Raw genomic sequence first — 25,120 nt, forward strand, 5'->3', positions numbered from 1 at the left:
TAACGGCTTTTAAAGGCCACAAGAATAAGTTCTTTGACTTACCAGAGGTTGAAGTGAGACATTGGAAATCCTTTTCTTGTCCTCACTTAATCTCTCCTTCTCCCTCTCCCTCTCTCTTCCCCTTCCCTCTTTACTCTCTCACACTCACACCTCTTTTTTTCCACCTCAAGAAGTGATGATCCTGGGGTTAATGTGAAATTAGAGATGCTTTTCTGTAAACCGTAGATAGTTATAAACTATAGTTTACTATCTAAACTGAGGAAGAGGAAGTTACAAAGGGTAGGAAATAAGTAACCTACAATTCTGAATTGTTTTGCTTCAGTTACCCTTGAGAAACTTATTAAGATGTTGAAGTCAACTTCGCAGAGATTGGCCCAGGGGTCAGCATTTGAGAGGACTGTAAGAAGGAGAAACAAATGAGAAAGGCAGCTTCCTATGGCACTTCTTTCCACATAGTTTCCCTAGCCAGGATATCGCAATCTTTGTTGCCCCAGCACTAAGAAGTATCAGACTCTTGTTAAGTTTTAATCAAAATCAAATTCTAATTAAAATCATCAGAGAAAAGAAATAAACATAAAGAAGATGTTCTCCTATAAAATTCCCAGCTGGTCAGATATCCAGAGCAGTTTCTCACTCAAAATGTTATTTTTATGGTCATCCAAAGGTGCCTTGCTCCTACAAAGGACCAAAAGAAATTTATTCCTTAGCAGATTTCACAAGTAAAAAGAATCATGGTTCTGAATAACCAACTGTGATATAAAGATAACCTGATCTCCCTCATGGGAGAATCAATGGGATAGTCCCACAATTCTCAACAATTGCTCCATGGCTTTTTTGGCCTTCTGAAAAGAAACAAGTCAAACTTTGTGTTCTTAATTTCTAAATGAGGCATATCACATTAGTTAGTTGTTCCTGACTAAAGAAGAACAGATTCCCTAACAGGTTCTCCCTGGTCAGATTTTGATTACCAATCAATAACAAACCTTCTAGAACTTATGCCCTCTTTAATCCCCACATACTGCTGTTCTAAATGTTTTACTCACTTTATGCCTTATAAATGTGGCATAAAGTGCCTATATAAGATATAAGTTGAGAAATAGGATGCAGAAGAAATTCTGAATAAAGTTCACAGCATTTGAGGCTACCATCCCACAACTATCAGAATGGCTAAAGTGACAGAAAAAGAAAGTGATCAATGTTGGAGAAAATGTGGGAAAATTGGAATATCAATGTATACCTGGTGGACTTGTAAACTAATCCAAACCTTCTGGAAAACAATTTAGAACTATGCCCAAAGAACAATCAAACTATGCATATACCCTTTGAACAAGAACACCAATACTAGGTTTGTATCCAAAGGGATAATAAAAAAAAAGGGAAAACATGTAAAGGACCTCTATATACAAAAATATTTATAGCAACACTTTTTATGGTAGCAAAGAATTGGGAATTGATAAAATGTCCACCACATGAGAAATGGCTGAACAAATTGTGGTATGTGAATGCAATGGAAAAATACTGTGCTATGAAAAATGATGACCAGACAGATTTCAGAAAAATCTAGAAAAACTTAAATGAACTTATGTGGAATGAAGTTAACAGAACCAGGAGAAAATTTTACACAATAATAGCAATATTTTAAAATGACCAAATGTGAATGGCTTAGTTCTTCTCAGTAATACAATGAGATAAGACAATTCCAAAAGACTCATGATGAAAAATGCTGACCAAATCCAGAGAAAGAACTATGGAGTCTGAATGAAGATTATTTTCACTTTGTTTTTTTTTTTTGGTTTTTTTTTTTAATCTTTTGTTCTGTTTCTTTTTTCACAACATAATTAATGTGGAAATCTGTATAACATGACTGAACAGATATAACCTATATCAGATAGCTTGCCATCTTGGGAAGGTGAGAAGGAGAAAAATTTGGAACTCAAAATTTTATAAAAAATGTTGAAAACTATTTTTACATATAATTGGAAAAAAACAAAATACTATTTACATTTTTTTTAAAAGCAGTTGTAGGGAAAAGGATCTAGAAGCTAAAGAGAACTGAAAACTCAATGTGCATAAGCCATGTGACATAGCAGGCCCAGAAGACAATGCAATATTAGGTTACATGTGCTATATTCCCGAAGAACTGTCTACTGTTCAAGAAGGGAATGAAAGGGAAAAGGTCATAGGTACAAATCCTAGGAGGAACTACACATGTTGAATATGGAAAAGAGAAGTTATGAGTAGGGAGTCCGAAAAGAATGACAGATGTTTTCTTCAGCAATCTGAATAGCTATTGTATAAAAGAGAAATTAGATTTTAATTTAGCTAGAAGGTATAACCAAGTCTACTGGATGAAAATTTCAAAGGCAAATTTAGGTTGGTCAGGGAAAACTTCCTATTAAGTACCTATTATGTACAAGGTACACATTAGATGCCATGGATACAAGTAGAAAGAATGTAAGAAAATCTCTATTTACCAAAAGGTAATATTTTAATGAAGATAATATAAAAGGAAGGAAAGTTGGGAGAAAGGGAAGAAAAGAGGGAGGGAAGAAAGGAGTTTTATTAAATATTATTATTTAAGATTATTATTTATTATTTATTAATCCTCTATCTCAGGCACTGTGCTAAGTATTTTACTACAAATATTCTCTTATTTGATCCACACAACATCTTAGGACATAGGTATCCCCATTTTACAGAAACAAAGGCTGATAAAAATTGAGTGACTTGCCCAAGATCACAAACTTTATTAAATAGATGAGACTGGATTAGAATTTGGGTCTTCCTGATTCAAGACCTTATGGCCTATACATTGCACTGCTTCTAGGGTACACATTAATATAAAATTGATAAATACAAATCTATACAATGTAGTTAAAAACAAGGTTGCTCAGTACAGCAGTCGCTAGCAGTGGGGAGACTAAGGAAATACTTCCTGCAGAAGTTGGTGCTTGAATTGTCTTTTACTCTTTTGAATCACATCTTAAAGGAAGAGAGGGAAGCTATATTCTATGGGATTATGTAACAAAAGAAAGAATAGTTTTTTATTACCTTTCCCACAGGAATACCCCAAACTGTAGGTTGAAATAGGCCAGTAAAAGGACCAGAGCTTCTTCCCACAAATTTCCCCCTGCCCCAGGTTGATGAAAATTTCAGAAATATTATTTCTATCCTGGACATTTAAATGGCAGAACCCTTAGTCTAGAACTTACCTGGAGAAAGCAGCACCCAATACAAAAGCAGAATACTCCTTCACCAAGTCTTCAGTACTATTGAGCCCATTGATCACCACCTGAAGACCCCCAAAGGAGAGCAGGTCTCTGGCATTATCCATCTGCAAATGAAGACAGTGTTTAATAAGAGAATCTCAATCATTCAAACAAAAACAAGCTTTTTTACATCCATTTCTTCTGTGTGATGAAAAATAAAAGTTAAAAATAAGGCACATGTAAACACAAACAATGATAGATTTAGCAAAAAAGAGTATTTATCTAATAGCATACAAGTAATACTCTGCATCTGTGGAGAATTGATTTGAAATGAAAGCTAGGTATTACCTGATGACAAATTCTACGGAATTTCAACAGTATGATTAGGGTTCAAACTTTAATCCTGAGATGAATGAATTCCTCATATATTTGCTATTAACATAAAAACTACAAATTATCAGAAAAAAAACCAACAACATATCATCATGCTTCCTGCCTCTGCCTAGTTCTTCTGGGGCATTAGAGAATGTACTAATTGAATGAGGATTTAGTTTCCACAGAGTTACAAAACTTTAATTAGAGAATTCCAGAAAAATGAAACTTCAAAAAAATAAAACTGAAACCCAAGAAATGAAATCTAAAAAGTGAAGCCATAAATCAGAATAAGAAACACTCTATGAGATGTAATCGGGATGGAGACACCCTCATGTGGGGGAATTAGGCTCTCCAAATAGGTTAAAATCTCTATAATATCCAGCCAATGGGGAATCAGAAGAGGAATTTGTACTTCTGGGACAAGGTACAAAAAGGAATGCTTTAATGATTTTAAGTGTGCCTATTAGCTTAAATACTCGCTCTTGTAAAAACAAAAGATAAAAACCTTGGGGTAAGATGCTTGTCTCTTACAGTGAACAGCAGCATACAACACAATAGAAAACAACGACTATAAATAAATGATTCAGGCTAGGCATGGACCCCACTGAGAAGAAAAAAATAGAAAAGATGGTAAAGAAAAAAAAGAGAAGAGAATAAAATAAAAGACGAAATGTCCAGGTCCTCTGAGGTTTCATTAATGAGTTTATATTCCAAGGAATCCATTGATAAGAAAATACCCATATAAATCAAAAATATTTATAGTAGTGCTTTCTGTACTGGGAAAAAATTGGGGGGGGGGGGGGAAGACACGCATCCATTGAATACGGAATAGCCAAACAAATTGTGGCATATAAATGTAATGGAATGTGCTGTAAGAAATCGTGTAGGTAAGGAACACAGAGAAGCATGAAAAGATCTATATGCACTGATACAAAGTGAAAGAAGCAGATCCAGGAAAATAATATAAAAGGAATACAAAAATGTAAATGGAAAGAACCACTCACCTAACATAAATTAAAAATAATTGTAACCAGAGAAGAATGGAAGAAAAAGCAGGAAGGAAAGAAGCTAAGAAAATAACATACAATGTAACTACAATATAAAACAAACAACATACAACAATATAAATACAACATAATTAAATTAAATTTAAATTAATTAAATTTATAGTTGTAGAAGAAATAACTATGCCCCCCAATAAAAAATGAATATAAAAAAATAATAAAGAGTAAACCTGACTTGAATTAAGAGATATAAGAAGACACCTCTACTCCATTCTTTCATAGAGATAAGAGGTCCACAAGCATCACACACTGTACATGTTAAAGGACCTTTTCAATGTGGCAGCCAGATATGCTGATTTTTTCAAATCTATAAAAAGTACTAAAAAACATGAGATAGTTCTCAAGGAAAGAAAAGAAGAGTGAGATAACCACAACAGAAGGCATCAATAAAAACTTATTTTTTTAAAAAAGTAAACATATTGCCTGCCATCTAGGGGAGGGGATAGGGGAAAGGATGAGAAAATCTGAAATACAAGGCTATGCAAGGATTAATGCTGTCAAATTAACCATGCATATGTTTTGAAAATAAAAAGCTTTATAAAAAAAGTAAATATAACAAAATTGTAAAGATCAGACTTGACTCAAATGAAGAGAGATGTGAGTGGATGCCCTCCCCCAACCTCTCCATGGAAGTAGAAGGTTCATAAGTATTATCTACTGCAGATGTTTTCACATTTTTTCAGATGTATAAAGTTGGGTTAATTTTTTTCTTTTTTTTGTGGGGAGGAGTCTTTAAAAATACTATTTGTTATAAGGAGTAGCTCTGGAAAGTCAAGGAGGAGGGAGACTAGGTATAATTATGATGATGTAAAAAAAACAGAATATAAATAAAGAGTTATATATATTTTTAAAAGAAAAGATAAAGAGAGCAGACATCAATTTGTCTCCAGGAAAGAAATGCACATAACATGAGGCTAACCAACGTTACTCTAGTGTTCCTGGGAAACACACAAAAATTAAATTCTAAGGAAACAAACAAATAATTTCAATGAGGAAGAAAAAAGTAAACTATGTGAAGAAACCATAGCTGAGTATACAAGTAACTTAATAAGCAGCTAAGATTTTTTTTTTAAAATCTCAGAAGGAAAAAAGGTAAGTAAAAAGGTAAGAAGGAAGTTGGGTGGTACAGTGGATTGAGAGCCTAGAATCAGGAAGATAACTCTTCCTGATTTCAGATCTGGTCTCAACACATACTAGCTGGGGGACCACAAGCCAGTCATTTAACCATCATCTGTACAATGAGCTGAAGAAGGAAATGATAAACCACTCCAGAACCTCAGCCTCCCCCCCAAAAAACCCCAAAAGCTGCCTTGACTCTTGTCAAACATGACTTCAAACAACTAAACAACAAGAAGTATATGAAAACAGAGGAGTGTCAAAGATCCAAGTACCAAAGAAAAGATCAAATAATGGGCATAATAACTAAAGCTCAGAATGCATAGGGCAATAGCAATAGATAATGGAGGACAAAAACAAACTGCCACCTTACTTGGATACTTTTATTCTTTATCAAGGAGAAAGATAAGCCAGAGACAAGCACAACAAAAAACAATAGGGGGGTGAAGTTTAAAAAAATGAGGTGGTGATAACGATTCTTCCTAGTTGCCTGCAATGAATTCAAATCACCAGACCTAGAAAGAGCAGAGAGGAGAGAGAAAGAGAAAGAACTGGCAGAAGTGATAGCTGAACTAAAATTTTTTGTGATTTTTCACCTAGACTAGACTCATTTTTTGAAAGGACAACTAGACTAGAGAAATATAGGTTTAGAAAAGTAGATTTCCAATTATTTGAATTAACCAAAATTAAAGAGAAGTCATTATTGGATCAATGACATCTTGGAATCAATTTTCTAATGATGGATCCTAGGATCTCTGTTAGCCTTTTTGTTATTCAATACCTTTATCAATGATTTAAGAAAGACAATGGAGGATTATGAAAAATATTCTGAACTTATACCCAAGAGACTTATTAGTTGTTTAATGCAGTTAACTAGGGGAAAAAAATGTGCAAGTTTTTCTGATGAAAGGATATAAACCAATAATTTCCAAAGAAACACAAGCTATCAATAGCTATGTGGGAAAAAAAAAAACTTTTAAATTACTTCCAAATAATTAAAAGAAATACAAACTAAAACAAATCTGAAATCCCACCTTACACCCAGCAGAATGGCAAAAAAAAAAAAAAAAATCACAATATATTAAAATAACAAAGTTAGTAATAGTCATATTAATTTATTTTTGGTAGAGGTGTGAAATGGTACATTTCTTGTGGAAGTAATTTGGAAATATGTCCAAAAAGTTACTAAACTGCACAGTCTTAGAACCATTAATATTACTGCTAAGACTATACCTAAAAGAAATCAAAGAAAAAAAAATCAATATGTACAAAAATATTTGTAGCAACTCTTACTATAACAGCAAAGACCTGGAAATTAAAAGGACTATCTTTCAAAGGCAGAATTAGCTGGATAAATTATAGTATATGAATATAACAGAATGTTATCATGATGTATGAAAAAACAAAAGGGACAATTTCAGAGAAATGAGAGAAGACAAGTCCCAGCAATAATGCAGACTGAAGTGAGAAGAACCAGAAAAATAATTTATACAATAAAGACAATACTTTAAAAGACAACAACTTTGAAAGACTTAATAACTTAAAAATTAATGGTTTAACTTGGAGAACTGGTAAAAGGAGAGAGAGAATAAATGGGAGGAAATACAATCAGCAATAGTAAGTATAAAAACATTTTTTGGGGGGGAAGCAAGTTTCTCAGATGGAAAGTGATGAGCAGGATGCTCTCAGGAAAAAGAAAAAGAAAGAAAAACCTGGAGAGTCCTCCATGAACAAAGTGAAATATACTACATACTAAGTAATAGCAACGTTCTAGAAAGACTAGCTATAAATGACTTTGCTATTCTCAGTAGAACAATTATATACAACTACTCTGAAGGACTTAAGATGAAAAATACTATCCATATCCAGAGAAGGAAATGATCAAGTCTGAATATAGATTGAAGCATTCTCTATTTCTCTATCTCACTCTATTTTTAACTTAATTTTTCTTGAGGATTTTTATTTTCATTAGGGTAGGAGATCTATGTTTTCTTTCACAATCTGACTTTTATGGAAATTATTTTTTATATTGTAGGTAGTGATAAAGGAAAGAACCTAGAACTCAAAAATCCTAAAAACAAATATAAAAAAAGTTATTTTGAGTGTAACTGGTGGAAAATATTAAATAAATAATTTTTTTTAAAAAAGAAAAACATTAATGGCTTCATAGTCATGGATATTAATGTTAACTTAATAACTATGATTCAGGATGCTGAATGAGGATTTATGCCATTCAATTCCTGGCAAATTTGATTGATTCAAGATACAAAACAACTGACACATTTTTGTTTTTTTATAATAAATAGCTTTTTATTTTTCAAAATACATGCAAAGATAGTTTTCAATATTCATTCTTGCAAAATCTTATATTCCAAATTTTTCTCCCTCCTTTCCCCCCCCCTTCCCCTTTAGGGGACAGCAAGTAATCCAATAAGCAAACAAACAATAACAACCACCACCACCACCACCAAAATGATGAAAATACTATGTGTGATCCACATTCAGTCTCCATAGTCCTCTCTCTGGATGAGGATGACATTCTTCATCACAACCTATTAGAACTGACCTGAATCACCTCATTGAAAAGAGACTGACACATTTTTGAACATAGATTATGTAGTAATTTCTTTTGACACATTTTTATTATAAGACCTCTATTGTATGTATTTTTTCTCTTCATTTGGGAAGAGGCTGGGGGTGGGGGGATGCTTGTTAATTTAAAAATTAAATTAATACATAAAGATTTAAGAATGCTGATCAATGCAATGAACAAGCATTGTTCATCTAGAGCATGCAACACAACTCCTGACAGGAGTACTGTCTGTCAACAGAAATGAAACTTACTTGTTCTGAGTGATAGGTTGCTTCAAGCATAGGAGGAGTGAATTAATATCCCAGGATGAGATAATAGATTTTTATATAGAAAGGTCACTTGTTTTCCTCCAGGACAAAAGATTCTACTTTAATGATGAAAAAGGGCGCCAAGAAATAGCCATTATATAAGATACAAACAGATACAATGAATGAAGTTTCTATCGAAAAAGACAGACATTATCAGAATCTAGAACATCATGACTTTTACTTCTCTACTCCAAATACATTTATCAGCACAAATTCATGACTAATAGCATTCCTTTACTCATAAATGGAAGAGGTTTCTAACAATTTAACCTGAATTTTTCTTTTCCTGAGGCAATGGGGTTAAGTGATTTCCCAGGGTCACAGCTAGGAAGTGTTAAATGTCTGAAGTCAAATTTGAACTCGGGTCCTCCTGACTTCAGGACTGATGCTCTATGTACTGCGCCACCTTCCTGCTCCCTTTAACCTGAATTATTAAAGGACTGTTACATTTATACTAAATCTATACATTTAGGGGTACTTGGGATTGCTTAACCTCTCTAATCTATTTTTTTAACTGAAATTTCCATTAAATCTAAATGTTACAACAATTTTGGAAAGCAATTTGGAATTATACAAATAAGTAACTTAAATATCCATTCCCCTTTGAACCAAAGATTCCATCACTGGGCTTATATTCCAAGGGAACCACTGATAACAAGAAAGTATCCATATACTCCAAAATATTTATGGCAGCACTATTTGTGATAGTTAAGATTTAGAAACAAAGTAAATGCCCATTAACTAGGGAATGGCTAAAGAAATTGTGTATATTACACAATATTACTGGATTGTAAGAAATGATGTGGGTGATGAATACAGAGAAGCATGAAAAGATGAATATGAACTGATACAGAAAAAAGGAAGAAGAACCAAAAAAAAGTTATGTGCTATGATACTATGTGGTATGAATACTACAATGTAAATGGAAAAAAATGACTCAACAAAAAACAAATGTAATAAAAATATAAAGACAAGTAAGAATTGAATAAAGAGACATGAGAAGGCACTGTAAGCTATCCCTTTGTGGAGATAGGAAGTTCACAGTCCAGATTTTTAGACTTTTTCAATATTAATTGGGCTTTTTTTTGGTCTCAGAACATTTTCATAAAAACTTATTTTTAAGGAAGTACCTGGGGCCATCCAAGGCTCACTTCTCTCTCTATTTTGTTCCTAACTCTCTGACCTTTTCTACCTTGTCACCTTCTCCTTTCTCCCTCCATCTCTGTCTATAGGATTTCCAGCTTCCATTTATGTGTCATAAATTAGTAAGTAAGCTCCTTAAGGGTACAAACTGTCTTTCTTTTTGCCTATAGTGGAGCCTGGAATAGAATAGGTGCTTTTTAAATATATGCTTGCTAAAGTGACTTGTAAGAAAATCTAAATGGAATAATAAAAAGTAGGATTATATAGTGCTTTATTATATGCAAAATGCATCATATGCTATTTCACTGATCCTCATACCAATCCCATAAAGTAGATATTCTTATTAATCACATGGGTAAAAACATATGGGTAAAAGAAACTGAGGCCGAAAAAAGTTATGTGGTTTTCTCAGTCACACAGAATTTGATAGTAGAATAAACTAGGAACCAAACTCCAGGTTCTTTATCATAGTTTTTTAATTTTTTTTTATTTTTTTAACATGTCTTTAATGAAACCACAAACCATGAGCCATGGAAGGAGTTTGTCTATTTCTGAGGAATTTACTAATAAAATTCTCAATCCATAATCATCATTTTTCATCAGCCCAAGCTGCTCTTTTCAGTTAGTTTCATTGCAGATGTTTGACTTTCTGGGTCACCATCTCTACTTTTGGTTAACAAAACTTCACAGTGTGGGTGGCAATGTCCTAGAATAGAAACCCGGGGCCCCAGTATTCTCCCAGAACAGAAGAAATAATGGGCTTGCCCAAGGTCAGGAAGATTACAAATGATTCCTCATTCCAAATGTACCAATCTTTCCATTATATCCCTGTCTCCTTCCTTCAGTGTCATACAATATTACTTCTAGTTCTTTTAACCATCCAGGTCACTCTTCTCTAGATATGATTTGCTTCATCAGAGTCCTTCAGGAATGAATACAATATTCTGGATATCCTCTAACCAGGACAGAGAATAATGAAGCACATATCAATATCATCTAAAACCTCCACCTACAGTCTTGACAAGATATAGTTTCTAATTTGCAAAGCCAGTAAAAATATTTTTTCTTTTTTTTCCCCCCTCAATCAAATTAATTGATCTCTTCAAGATGAACAATGAGACACAAATCCAAAGGCCATTTCTCTGTAGCTATCTCTTAACCACTCATCATATTATTTGAAAATGTTTCCCCTTTTAGTGACTCTGACAGTGAATTATCTTTTATCCTGCTTCTTCCCCTCTTGATCAGTCTCTTTAGCTGACTTTTCTTTCCCTAGACCATAAATGTAGATACTGCCTAAGTTTTTTTCTCCTCAGCTCTTTCCTCTCTGACACTTTCTCTTTTTGCAATATAATACTGCCTAAGATTTCTAATTCATTCATAAGACTCAACAACTGTCTTTCTACCTTTAGTCATGGACTGCCAACTATTAACTGTCTAGTGGACACCTCCACTTTGATGATAGATTAAAGACTCCTAGTTCCCTGTGGAATACTGGATGATTTGGAAAGAATGTGTATCTGTCTGATAGTAAGGAATTTCTCTGCAATCAATTCTACTGAGAGTGAAACAGACAGACACATTTGTGTCTGCCAGTGATCTTTAAACTCTCTCCAACCTATCCCATACAAAGCAGAAGACTAAAAGAGGTAACAAAATGAGAGACTGCAGTGAAACTCTTGTTAATTAATCTATTCTCTTTCCAGGTCTTCTGTACTTAGATTAAACTCCGCAAGCCAATTCATTGGCCCATTCTTCCTCACATTGTTCTTTTTGATTTTCCCAACATAAAATAAAGCTTAAGTCAACAGAGTTTCATCCTGGGGAAGATGGGTATTATTGTGGGTACTATATAATTTATATAATGGTTTAAGCCTTACCTATATAATTTCATCTAATCTTTATTACTTCCTCTAAATATATTTAAAATTTTGGCAGTCTTGTTTGTTCTTTCTTAATAGTATTTTATTTTTCCAAACACATGTAAAGATAGTTTTCAACATTCACTTTGGTAAGACTTTGTATTCCAAATTTTATCCTTCCCTTCCTTATTGCCTTCCCTAGCCCCAAAGAAAGCAAGCAATCTGACATGGGTTAAACATGTACAATTCTCTTAAATATATTTCCATATTTATCATGTTGTGTAAGAAAAATCAGATCAAAAGGGAAAAAATGACAGAGAAAAAGCAAGAAAACAAACAAAAAAGGGTGAAAATACTATGCTTCAATCTATATTCAGTCTCCAGAGTTCTCTCTCTGAATGTGGGTAGCATTTTCCATCCCAAGTCTATTGTAATTATCTTGAAACACATAATCTTGCTGTTACTGTATACAATGGTTCTTGGTTCTGCTCATTTCACTTAGTATCAGCATGTAAATCTTTCCAGCCTCTCTAAAATCATCCTGCTGATCATTTCTTATAGAACAATAATATTCCATAACATTCATATACAATAACTTATTCAGCCATTCTTTAACCGATGAGCATTCACTCCATTTCCAGTTCCTGGCCACTACAAAAAAGGGATGTCACAAACAGTATTTGGAAATCTGTTTGTAAAGTAGTTGCTACCTCTGTTTTCAAAAAAGAACTATGACAACAACTACCTTATAATCACTATATTTACTACTGATTAAAATATACACAAGATTGTCAAAACTGCTTATATTAGTATACAGCTTGCTTTTTTATGCTCAAACTAACTCTGTGATAGAGGGTGGAGCTGGGATTATTCTGCCTCTCTAAATATGTAGAAATAATCTTGAATGTTATGTTTTTCCCAAAATTATATTTGGAAGAGCCAAAACTAAACTCCACATGGCTTGCTTCTAGTCTCCTTTTATACAAAATCAGTAAAAAAGAAAAAGGGCAGAGCAACGAGACAAGCAAAGAGAGAACTCTAGCCAGAGAAAAAGATACTCATTTCATCAGAAACAAATAGGTACCTGCTAAGCTAGACCTGAGCCTCAGCAAGGAAGAAGAAAATGCCAAATTAGTAGACCTTGGAAATTAAAAAATGGCCACCACTCCATCTTAGAGTTAATGATTAGAAAGAAGAGGAAATGCAGTCAGCCTACCTGCCATGTACCCTCATTTTAAAGGGAGAGATTTCAAAAGGATTAAGTCATAATCTTTCTAGAAAAAAAGACAGAAGAATTATAAATAGCTACTAAGAATGAAATTCTAAAGCTGGAAAAAGAAATTTTTTTAAAGAAGGCTGTAAAGGCCTTGAGGAAGACAAGTAGACATAAGGGGAATTTCATGGCCAGTTTAAAATTACAAATATGTATAACTTTTGAACTGGGCAGTACCATTACTAAGCCTCTATACCAAGGAGGTAAAATAACAGCCAAAAAAGTGCCATATAGACCAAAATACTCATAGCAGTATAACAGTTTCCAAATAACCCATACATGGCAAGTCAAATCACAGTACATAAACATAACAGACTATTATTACACATGCAAAAATGTGAATGATAGAAATTCAGAGAAATACTGAAAGACTTCTATGAAATAGTGGAAAACATAGAAAGATGAAAGGAGAGTAATATGTAAAAGAACTATAATAATGTAAAAAAATAATAACAGAAGACATAAAATTCAAATTATACAGTGTCTAATCTTAGTTTCAGGGAAATAATGATTAAACACACATCCCTCCTTTCAATAGAGAAGATTGTTCCATATAGTGTCAGTTTTCATTGCTATGTTAATTATAATTGAATAGTCTCCACATGTGCAAAAAATATTTGCAGCAGCCCTTTTTATAGTAGCAAGGAAATGAAAAGTGAGTGGATGCCCATCAGTTGGGGAATAGCTGAGTAAGTTATGTTATATGAATGTTATAGAATATTATTGTTTTATAAGAAACAATCAGCAGGATAATTTCAGAGTCCTGGAGAGACTTACTTGAACTGATGTTAAGTGAAATGAGTAGAACCAAAAGAACATTGTACACAGCAACAAGATTATGTGATGATTAACTGTGATGGACATGGCTCTTTTCAATAAAGAGGTGATTCAGGCCAATTTCAATAGATTGTGATGGAAAGAGCCATCTGCATCCACAAAAAGAACTATGGGGACTGAATGTGAATCACAACATAGTAGTTTCACCTTTTGTTGTTGTTTTCTTGTTTTTGTTTTTTCTCTCATTTTTCCCCCCTTTTTGACCTGATTTTTCTTGTGCAGCATGATAAATATGGAAATATGTTTTGAATAATTGCACATGCTTAAACATATGTTGGATTACTTGCTTTCTAAGGAAAGGAAGGGAGGGGAAGGGAAGGAAGGGAGAAAATTTTGTAACACAAAGTTTTGCAAGGATGAATGTTGAAAACTGTCTTTTCATGTATTTTGAAAATAAAAATTATTTTAAAAAATGAGAAAATGGTCTCTGATACTACTACACACCTGTCAGATTGTCTAGAATGACAGGGAAAGATAATGCGGAATGTTGGAGGAGATATGGGAAAACTGGGACACTGATACATTGTTGGTGGAATTGTAAATACATCCAGCCATTCTGGAGAGCGATTTGGAACTATGCTCAAAAAGTTATCAAACTGTGCATACCCTTTGATCCAGCAGTGTTACTACTAGGCTTATATCCCAAAGAGATTTTAAAGAAGGGAAAGGGACCTGTATGTGCAGGAATGTTTGTAGCAACCCTCTTTATAGTGGCCAGAAACTGGAAACTAAGTGGATGCCCATCAACTGGAGAATGACTGAATAAATTGTGGTATATGAATATTATAGAATATTACTGTTCTGTAAGAAATGACTAGCAAGATGATTTCAGAATGGCCTGGAGAGACTTACAGGAACTGATGCTGAGTGAAATGAGCAGGACCAGAATATCATTATATACTTCAACAACAACACTATATGATGATCAATTCTGATGGACGTGGCCCTCTCCAGCAATGAGATGAACCAAATCAGTTCCAATAGAGCAGTAATGAACTGAACCAGCTACACCCAGGGAAAGAACTCTGGGAGATGATCATGAACCACTACATAGAATTCCCAATCCCTCTATTTTTGTCCACCTGCATTTTTGATTTCCTTTACAGGCTAATTGTACACTATTTCAAAATCTAATTCTTTTTGTGTAGCAAAATAACAGTTTAGACATGTATACATATATTGTATTTAACTTATACTTTAACATATTTAATATGTATTGGTCAACCTGCCATCTGGTGGAAGGGGTTGGGGGAAGGAAGGGAAAAGTTGGAACAAAAGGTTTTGCAATTGTCAATACTGAAAAATTACCATGCATATAACTTGTAAATAAAAAGCTAGAATAATAAAAAAAAAAAAAAGAAAGAAAGAAAATGGTCTCTGAAGAGGGATGGGTATTGTAAAATGACATAGATGTAAAACAAAACAAAATAAAAAGACAGAAGTGGAAGAAAGTAAAATTTAAAGCTAAAAAAGCACCATATACTGAAATGCTAAATGTGTACTACAATATAATAAAACAGCATTCTACTTAGCCTCCTATCCCTCGCCCCCTAAACAGGCAGGTATAAAAGACAAAATGGCAGCTAAGTGCAAATTTATACAAAAGAATGAAAAGTACTGCAAGAATAATATCAGGAAGATCTATTCCACAATAGTTAGATGGTCATAAGTTAGAAAGAGCGTTCCAAAAAGTGCAAACAAGTATATGAAAAAAACTACTCCAAATCACAGTGTTATTGTTGTAGTTGTACAGTCATTTTTCAGTGGTTTTAAGTATACTTCATAATCCCATATGGGGTTTTCTTGGCAAGAATATTGGAGTGGTTTGCCATTTCCTAATTCAACTCATTTGACAGATGAGGAAAATGAGGCAAAAATCACTTGAGTGATTTGCCGAGGGTTACACAACTATTGTGTTTGAAGCCAAATTTGAACTCTGAAAGATAAAACTTCTTGACTCCAAGCCTGGCAGTTAGAAATAAAGTAAGGCAAATTTAGGGTTTTGTTCACATTCATCAAATTGGCAAACATTGAGAAAGGCAGAAATAGTCAATGTGGTAAGAAATCAGACAAATTAAAATAATGTTGAAGTAAATTGAATTGGTCTATGGGAAACTATTTGAAATCATGTGAGAAAACACTCTATACTTTTTGCACCAGTAATCTCATTAATTAGAAAATGCCCCAAAAAATCAATGACAAATAAAAAGCTCCATATAATACCAAAATCAATGTAGCAGCCAAAAATTGGAAATAAGTACCCACAGACTGGGGAACAGATGAACAAACAATGTTATAATATTCAGATAAAGTAATTATCACACCGGTCTAATCATATTAAAACTCCTTGTTGGATGTCAAGAAGAAATAGCAATGTCCTCTGAAATCCTTCTTAACCAAGCACCTTGAGGTTTTTCCTACACAAGGCCCAATAATATCCCTTTCATTTCTGTTAGGCTTTTTCTGAGGAAATTGTCATTATTATACAATATGGAATGAATATAAAGAATTCAGAGAAACATGGTATAGCATTTATAAATGAAAGCAGAATAAAAAAGTAGAAATAGCAGAATTATATAAAATTAACATACTTTTAAAAACTGTGGTAAGTTTATTTATTTTCAATACACATTGCTTTATGAATCATTTGGGAGAGAAAAATCAGAGCAAAAGGGGAAAAGCATGGGAGAGATTAAAAAAAAAAAAGAAGAAGTGAACATAGCATGTGCTGATTTACATTCAGTCTCCTTAGTTCTTTTTCTGTATGCAAATAGCATTTTCTGTCCATAGTCTATTGAGATTGCTTTGGATCATTGAACCACTATGAAGAATCAAGCCTTTCATAGTTAACATTCTTGCTGTTGCTGTGTACAATATATTCCTGGTTCTGCTTGTTTTGTGCAGCATCATTTCATGTAAATCTTTCCAGGCCTTTCTATAATCAGTTTGTCTATCATTTTTTATAGAACAATAATATTCTATTACCATCATGTACCACAATTTGTGGAGCCACTCCCCAATTGATGGGCATCCACTCATAAAATTAATAAATATTTATTAAACATCTACTGTTTGCCAGGGACTATTACAGATCTTAGGGTTACAAATACAATCCCAAATTGTGGAAGCTTACATTGTAGAAGAGAAGACAGATATGTATGTATTCAGAATAAATAAAAAGCAAATAAATATAAATGAATACAAATAAAATGAATACTACAAAGTAGTAAAATACAAGGAAATGGAAAGGGGGAGAGTGTACAAAATTGGTGCAGAAAGTGATGTTTGGTTCCTTGAAGGGAAAGAAAGACTCTATAAGGAGAAGGAAGAGACAAGAATAAAGTACATCATGGGTTTAGAGAAGAGCACATCTGGATCCTCAGTATGTGGAGTGGAAGTAACAGACAATGAAGTCATAAAGTCAAGTTGAAGAAAGGTTATGAAGGATTTTAAAAGATAATACCCACTTAAATTTACTGAATAGAAGAATAAAATTGTCATACCTGTGCTTAAGGGAAATCACTTTGGTAGCCATGAAAAGGATAGGATGACTCAGGAAGAGTGTTGGAGTGGAGAACCAATGAGAATACTGCAATAATCAAGGTAAGAGCTGGGCCTGAATTAAAGTAACAGCAGTGTGAATGTCAAATGTAAATGTTAATGTAGAAATGGCAAGAAATAGACATGTGAGGCAAGGAAGTGTGAGAAATGAAGGAAAACAAGATTATAAATCTGGACAATTAGCACAATCATGGTGCCTTTCAACAGAAACACAGTTATCCCTTCCATAGCATGAAACTCCAGTTTCAATATATCACAGGTGGGCATAAGAAATTAAATGGGAATTTTAGGAGAATTTTATGGAAACCATAGATGACACAGAAAAAGTTTAAAAACTTCAGAAATGTATAAAATCTATACATAGCATTGTATAATATCAAAACATTTTATCTTTCAATATCATGGTAATTCAAACTTTTCTGATACAAAGGGAGAGCCAAAAAATTGTATGAGAATTTTCTAGCTCCACAAGAGGCACCCCACCCCAACATCTGCAATATGGAAGAGATAACAGGAGTAAAGTTTCAAAGAAGGATGGATTCTGTTTTGAACATTTGAGATTTGGGATATCTCTGGAAAATATATCTAATGACTACAAACATTTTAAATCCACCAAAATCTGATTAAGTGCAATAATCGATATACTTTCCAAAAGAAAAGCTGATGAAACACATTCCCTTTTCTAGATAAAGATGTAGTAGGAGACTATGTACACACAATATTGAAAGAAATATCAGACAGGGTTGCATTTTCAGGCAGTGTGATCATCATTTTTTGTTACAGAGAGGATTCAATGGTGACAATGGAAAGTGGATGTCATAAAGACTGAAAAAAGGAGGGATTTGAAAAACAATTAAATAGGTGATAAGTACATGAATTAAAGTAGTGGCATTTAAATGAGAGAAAGGCACTGATGTGTCAGATTTCAAAGAGATAACATTAAGACTTGGTAATGGACTAGTTACAGGGAGGGAGATAAAAGAAGAATGGAAAATACCTCCAAATTTTACTTATCTCAAGCTAATATTTCCTTTATTTTTGAATAATATTGCCTTCTTTTCCAATTACATGTAAAAATAACTAGCATTCATTTTTTTTTAATTAAAAAAAAATCTTTGACTGGGATCACATATTTTAATATGTCTTTCCCCTGGCCAGCTCTTCACATACCCCATGACAACCCCAATAGAAAGAAGTCCACCATTGAGAGCACAAAATTGAGTTCTGACCCTTCTGGGCAAAAACATGCTATACACTTGGAGAGTAATATGACAAAGGCCTGTTCAAAACTGACTGGGAAATCAATCTTAGAGGTTATTTATTCAGTACATTTTGCTTGCTCACCTGATGGACATAATATTCCAGGTCATAGAGAGCCATTATCTTCTCTTCCAGAGTGGTACTGGAGCTGTTGAATTGATTGATCAACCGAACCATAATCTGAAGATCACTCTCGATGACAACATTCAAGGCTTCAAAGTCCTTCTTCAGATCTTCAATAGGACGGAAACGTTGCCTGACCTCTTCCTGCCGGGCCTAGAGAAAATAAGGACACATACAAGACAAAGAAGAATTGGTTCAAGATCATCAGTCCCCTAAGGGTCCTACATATCACATATCAATAAAAGAGAAAGCATGAGAAAAAAATGCAAGAGTATGAGCAAAGACTATGAGGGAAGACGGCAGAGAGTGAGTAGAAAAGAAGGTGAAACTATAAGAGAGAATTGGAGTCAATTTGGAGGAATTGGAGGTATTTAAAAGTTCCTGAAGGTTTAATAAAAGCAGGCCACTTTATAGCCAAGAAAATACTTAGATAAAAGAAAAAAGCTAAATTCTACATAAATAAAATAACCAAGCTTGGCCCTGGGAAGGAGTTGAGAAAAATGCACTTTCCTATATTCATTGAGGGATTGAATAGAGAACACAGTGGGCATGAAATATTACATATACTGTCAGCTATAATCATTGTGTTGGTTAAATTTACTAAGCTGCTTTTTTTCCCCCACTTTTAAAATATGTTATAAGGGATGGTTTTCTTTGTAAGGGGAAGGATGGATATATTTGGAAACAGATGTGACATTTTTTTTTTAAAGTATAAATTATCTTGTCAAGTATTTCCTTTACCACAACTTTTGATGCCCAAGAGGACATCAGGACCTGTCCTGATTCTTCACTTTCTAAAATTCTAAATCTTTCCACTATGTCCAGGTAAGAGGACCCCAGGAACCAATCTCCATATACTTAGACATTTAGAATATATTTGCAAGAACTTAAAAAAGGGGCTTCTGATTTGTAGGCTCAAAAAATAGCAACAATGTCCTTATGTAAGTCTTCTAGGATAGAGAATGGAACCTTCTCCTTTCTGCAGTTGCACGATTTCTAAATGTAAATAGTTAATTAGCTCTGGGATGGGAAATTAGCACATTGAGTTCTTCATGAAACTTATGGGATGCCAATGGTCAAAAATCCTAAAATTCAATCTCTGTTCCATATTTATATTCCCACCTGACATAAGTTTTCAAGGAAATCTAGGAAAGAAAAAAACTGTGGGCTGAGAGAAAGCTGTCAAAAGTGAGAACAATTTACTGATGAAAATTAAATCACTGTCATTACTGTCACAGGTGTACAATTTGTATGACTGTTTGAAATGGGTAAATTACTGCATGTACTGTGCCCAAATCCCTAATACTCTATATTCACTTTTCTCCATATATGTACACAAAGTATTTCTGAGATCAAGTTATGCTGTTAGGTGGGAAAAGATTTCTAATTTACTATTTCAAACATGTGATGGTTCCTATTTTTCATTCCAGTTGCAGAATATAATATTCACAAACTCTGAAAGAACAAAGTAGGTTTTGTCTCAAGTAATATGATCTCTATCATCCAAGAAAAAGTAAATAGCACAGATATTTATAAAATCAGGATGACAAGAAGCAATCAACTACAAATTGCTCATCTCTTTATCTATGGCTTTTCTTGTACCCACCATAAGCATCCCCTAGCAACAGCATCCAAAGAGAATGAAAGAGCTTAATTGAAAAAAGGACCATCCTTTTTGCAAAGAAACTGACCATGCAGAGTTTCAAATTTTCCTTCTTTAGGCCCAAATAGAGAGATCCTGTCATAGGATCCAACCCTAAGGATTCTCTTTAACAAGGTTGAATCAAAGGTGGCTAAGTTGAATAGAGAAATGGGTACCTCCCTGAGTCATATGCCAAACCATGAGCTGTAACTGCTTACCTTTTAAACTATGGTCCTTGGGGGCACCTAGATGGCACAGTGGATAGAAAGCCCTGAAGTCAGGAGAACTTGAGTTTAAATCCGACCTCAGACACTTAATACCCCCTAGCTATGTGGCCTGGGCAAGTCACTTAACCTTAATTGCCTCAGCAAAAATAAATAAATAAATGAATGAATGAATGAACAAACAGACTATAGTCCTCAAGATAATTTTACTAATGGCATTAAGTATGACATAAATTACATAAATTATTCTGTAATTGTTATTATTTGCTGATTTTTCTCCCTTGACTGGACCTGTGATTTCACCGTAAAAAAAGGCTCTCAATAAGAATTCCACCTCAGAGAACTGTCTAGTACATTGAAAGCTTAGTGACTTACCCAGAGCCACAATGCCAGTGTATGTCCTAACTCTGAGGCCAAGAGCCTACTCACTAGAACACATTGTGCCTCATTTCTTATTGTGGTTGTTCTTCTTAGTGGAAAGAGTTTTAGAAGTGGTAGTAGCAGCCATGCATGACAAAAGTCAGAATGAGCTTCAATAGAGTCTTGTGAAGAAAGCACATACCTTATCTTCTTTTTCAGCCCCTGCTCCCTCCTTGAATTTTTCAAGAGCACTCTTGAGGTCCTGAGTTGTGAAACCATGTGTATTGAGGTCCAACCTAACAAAATACAATCCCAAAGTAGTAAAAAAGAACCATTTTCTCATGGAAAAGCTCCCCACTGGGGAGCTGTATCAGGCTTCACCTGCACATCATACCCAAGAGTTCAAAGTAAAGGAGGAAGAAAAGAGCCAAGAGACCAGTTCTGTATTTGAGACACCCAGATACACTTCACATTATGCTCTATTGCATTTAAGATGATCAGCCATAGTCACTAATTACCAAAGAGCTGACTGCACAAAGGGAGTTATGTGTATATTCTTCTGCTGGTATTAAATACTATGTAAATTAGTCCACAGTTGTTGTTATTTATGAATAGCACAGACTAGTGACTCCTTAAAGGCAGTTACATATATGGCAGATATTAAACTGTATAACAACTGACCCTGATATCAACTGCCAAATGGTTTTGTGACCATTGTTTCCCTTTTTATTTGTCAAGCACATAGTCTCAATTGCTAAAAGGACAACTCCTAAAAAATAAAGAACTGACTGAATATGTGATAAGCATTCATGTGCACATGAGAGGACTTTGATTACAAGAGATCTGGGAATAAAAGGAAAGCAAATACAATCCCAGATTTAACCCAGAACAATATGGCTGACATACAGTATAATTTCCCTGTTTTTCTTCTTTTGATTAAATCTATTTTAGCTTTAATTTTGTCTGAGATCATGTAACTACCCCTGGTTTATTTAAAATAGTATTTTATTTGTCCAAAGATAATTTTCAACATTCATTTTTGTAAAACTTTTTACTCCAAATTTTTCTCCCTCCTTCCCTTAACTCCCCCTAAGCTCCCCAAGACAGCAAGCAATTTGATATAGATTAAATATGTGCAATTCTTTTATACATATTTCCATACTTGTCTTATTGTATAAGAAAATTCAGTTCAAAAGAGGAAGAAAAACACAAGAAAGAAAAAAGTAAACAAATAACAACAAAAAGGTGAAAATACTATACTTCAATCTACATCTATTCTCCAAAAGTCTCTCTCTAGATGCGAATGGCATTTTCGTTCCCAAATCTATTAGAATTGCCTTGAATGACCACATTGTTGAAAAGGGGCAAGTCCCATCAGTTTCTTCCTTGATTGGACCTGTCATTACACCAATAAAAAAAGGCTCTCAATAAGAATTCCACCTCAGAGAACTGTCCAGTACATTGAGAACTTTAAGTGACTTACCCAGAGCCACAAGCCAGTGTATGTCCTAACTCTAAGGCCAAGTGCCTTCTCACTAGAACACATTGTGCTTCATTTCTTATTGTGGTTTTTCTTCTTAGTGGTGAGAGTTTTAGAAGTGGTAATAGCAGCCCTGCATGGCAAAAGTCAGAATGAGCTTCAATAGAGTCCTATGAGACTCTATTGAAATAAGACATAATCTTGTTATTCTATACAATGTTGTCTTGGTTCTGTTCATTTAACTCAGCCTCAGTTTGTATAAGTGCTTTCCAGGCTATTCAGAAATCAGCCTGTTCATTATTTCTTATAGAATAATAATATTCCATAACCTTCATATATCATAACTTATTCAGCCAATCTCCAAGTGATGAGCACCCATTCAATTTCTAGTCTCCTGCCACCCCAAAAAGTGCTACTACTTTCCCTCTTTTATGATCTCTTTGAGATGCAAACTCAATAGAAATACTGCTGGATCAAAGGGTATGCAGTTTGATAAACTTCTGGGCATAGCTCCAAATCATTCTCTTGTATAGTTGGATCATTTAACAACTCTACCAACAATGCATTAGTGTCCCAGTTTTCCTATCTGCTCCAACATTTATTTATCTTTTCCTGTCATCTTAGCCAATCTGAGAGATATGAAGTGGTACCTCAAAGTTGTCTTAATTTGTATTTCTCTAATCAATAGTAAATTAGAGCCTTTTTTCATATGATTAGAAATGGCTTTGATTTTTTTTGTCTAAAAATTGTCTATTCATATAGTGATATGAAATTTGTGGCTTTCACTTGTAGAGAGAGAGATCAACCTGTGATCACAAAAGTAAGGCTGAATCATTCAAAAAACAATAAATATTACTGGGCTTATACCTCAAGTAGTCCATTAATAAGAAAGTTCTTATGTGCATCAAAATATTTGACAGTACTTTTTATGAGAGCTAATAACAGTAAATAAAGAAGATACCCACCAGTTGAGAAATGGTTAAATAAACTGGTACACGAATGGAATGCAATATTACTGCACTCTATAAGAAATTGATGAATGTGATGAATATAAAAAAGCAGAAAAATGTCTATGTGAACTGATATATAGTGAAGCAAAAAGTGCCTAAAAACAATATACATAATAAATATAACAATGTAAATAGAAAGAAAAACAACATACATAAAATAAAAACTCAATGTAGCAAGATTATAAAGATCAAGCATAACCCAAAAGAAAAGATATGACACTCTCAGTCCATTTGTAGAAGTGAAAGATCCACAAGCCATCTGTGTCTTCAGACTTTTTCATTGTATTGATCAGTTATGCTGATTTTTTTCTCTTATTTGTCTTTTTTTTATTATCTTTAAAAAGTAATTATTTGTTGTATGAGACAACTCTGTGAGAAAAGAGGAAAAGATGAATAAAAAAACAAAACACATCAATAAGATCATATTTAAAAGAAAGAAAATGTTGGAAGAAATTTTACAAGACATGAAAAATAATCTGCAGAAAAGTGCCCTGGAGCTGAGCCAAACTCTGACCATTCAACTCTGAAGAGACGAGGCATCCATCAGAGAGGCAGACAATGGATTTGCCAACAGTTCTTCTTATTTGTGTTAAATAGATAAATGGCAGATTTGTTTAATAGAGGAATAGAGGAAAATCCAATACCAAGGATAATGTATTAGCTATCACTTAGGAAAACCTGGAAACTCTTATCACAGGCTAATTCTCATTTTAAAATTTTCAGAGAAAGGGAAAGTTCTACAACCTCATTGCCCCCACAATCCAAGACCAATTCAATCCACCAACTCTGGCCATAGCTGATGACTGATGGCAAACCTCTTTTGGTTGGTCATCACTTGATTTATCAATCCTGGCTCATTATCATCCAATGTCTCTTCACTCTTTTGTGGACAAAATTGAGAAGAGCATTTTACAGCAAGTGTCCCCACTTATTTTCTTCTCACTCTTATCACCACAGTCTAGATTCCAATCTTATCATTAGACCTGAACTTCTCCCCAAAGTTAGCAGCAGTTGATGTCTTATTTGCCATATCCAGTGGTCTTTTCGCAACTCTAAACCTTTGCAACTCCTCTGTGGCCTCTGACAATATTGACCACACTCTACTTGATATTTTCTTCTCTTTAGGTTTTTATAACATTATTAGCCAAATCCTCATCCTGTGCATCTCAACATTCACTGTTACCGTTTTGGTTAGATCTTTAAGTAGTTCTCTCCTAAGGCTCTTAACCTAGAACCCCTTCTCTTCAACTTCTACATTATTGTACTTGGAGTTCATATCAGTTCCTGTGTATTCAGCTCCAACTAAGTCATTCTCATGTTTACTTATCTGGATCTAAACTCTACAATCCCACATCCAACTCCAACTCATTTTGAATAAGACATCCTCAAAGACATCTTAAACTCAACATGTCCAAAATCAAAACTATGATTTTTCCCTCACAGCCTCCCCCATCTTCTAAACTTCCCTTTTTATTATCAAGGGCACCATCATCTTAGTCAACAAGGATTACAATTTTGATGTAAATTTCAGCTCCTAAGTTCCTCTTATCACCACGTCACTATAACATATGTCCTTTTATCTCCTTTGACAAAACCATCACTTTGTTACAGGGTTTTATTACCTCATGCCTGAACTAATGCAATAGCCTTCTTCTTCCCTCAAGTCTCTCTATTCTTCAA

General features: G+C 34.0%; 1 protein-coding gene across 4 annotated transcripts in view; it reads right to left on the reverse strand.

Moving 5' to 3' along the window:
- SIL1 (SIL1 nucleotide exchange factor) overlaps positions 1–25,120 on the reverse strand; it is a 328,425-nt gene that overhangs the window by 63,787 nt on the left and 239,518 nt on the right. For all 4 annotated transcript variants that reach the window (XM_031953358.1, XM_031953360.1, XM_031953359.1 and 1 more), the window contains 3 exons: positions 21,153–21,246; positions 18,686–18,877; positions 3,213–3,334 (listed from right to left, as the gene is read on the reverse strand). In XM_031953358.1, coding sequence (XP_031809218.1) covers positions 3,213–3,334; positions 18,686–18,877; positions 21,153–21,246 — 408 coding nt within the window. The remainder of the gene's footprint in view (positions 1–3,212; positions 3,335–18,685; positions 18,878–21,152; positions 21,247–25,120) is intronic.

This window comes from Sarcophilus harrisii, chromosome 2 (assembly GCF_902635505.1).
Source record: "Sarcophilus harrisii chromosome 2, mSarHar1.11, whole genome shotgun sequence".
NCBI classification, from domain to species: domain Eukaryota; kingdom Metazoa; phylum Chordata; class Mammalia; order Dasyuromorphia; family Dasyuridae; genus Sarcophilus; species Sarcophilus harrisii.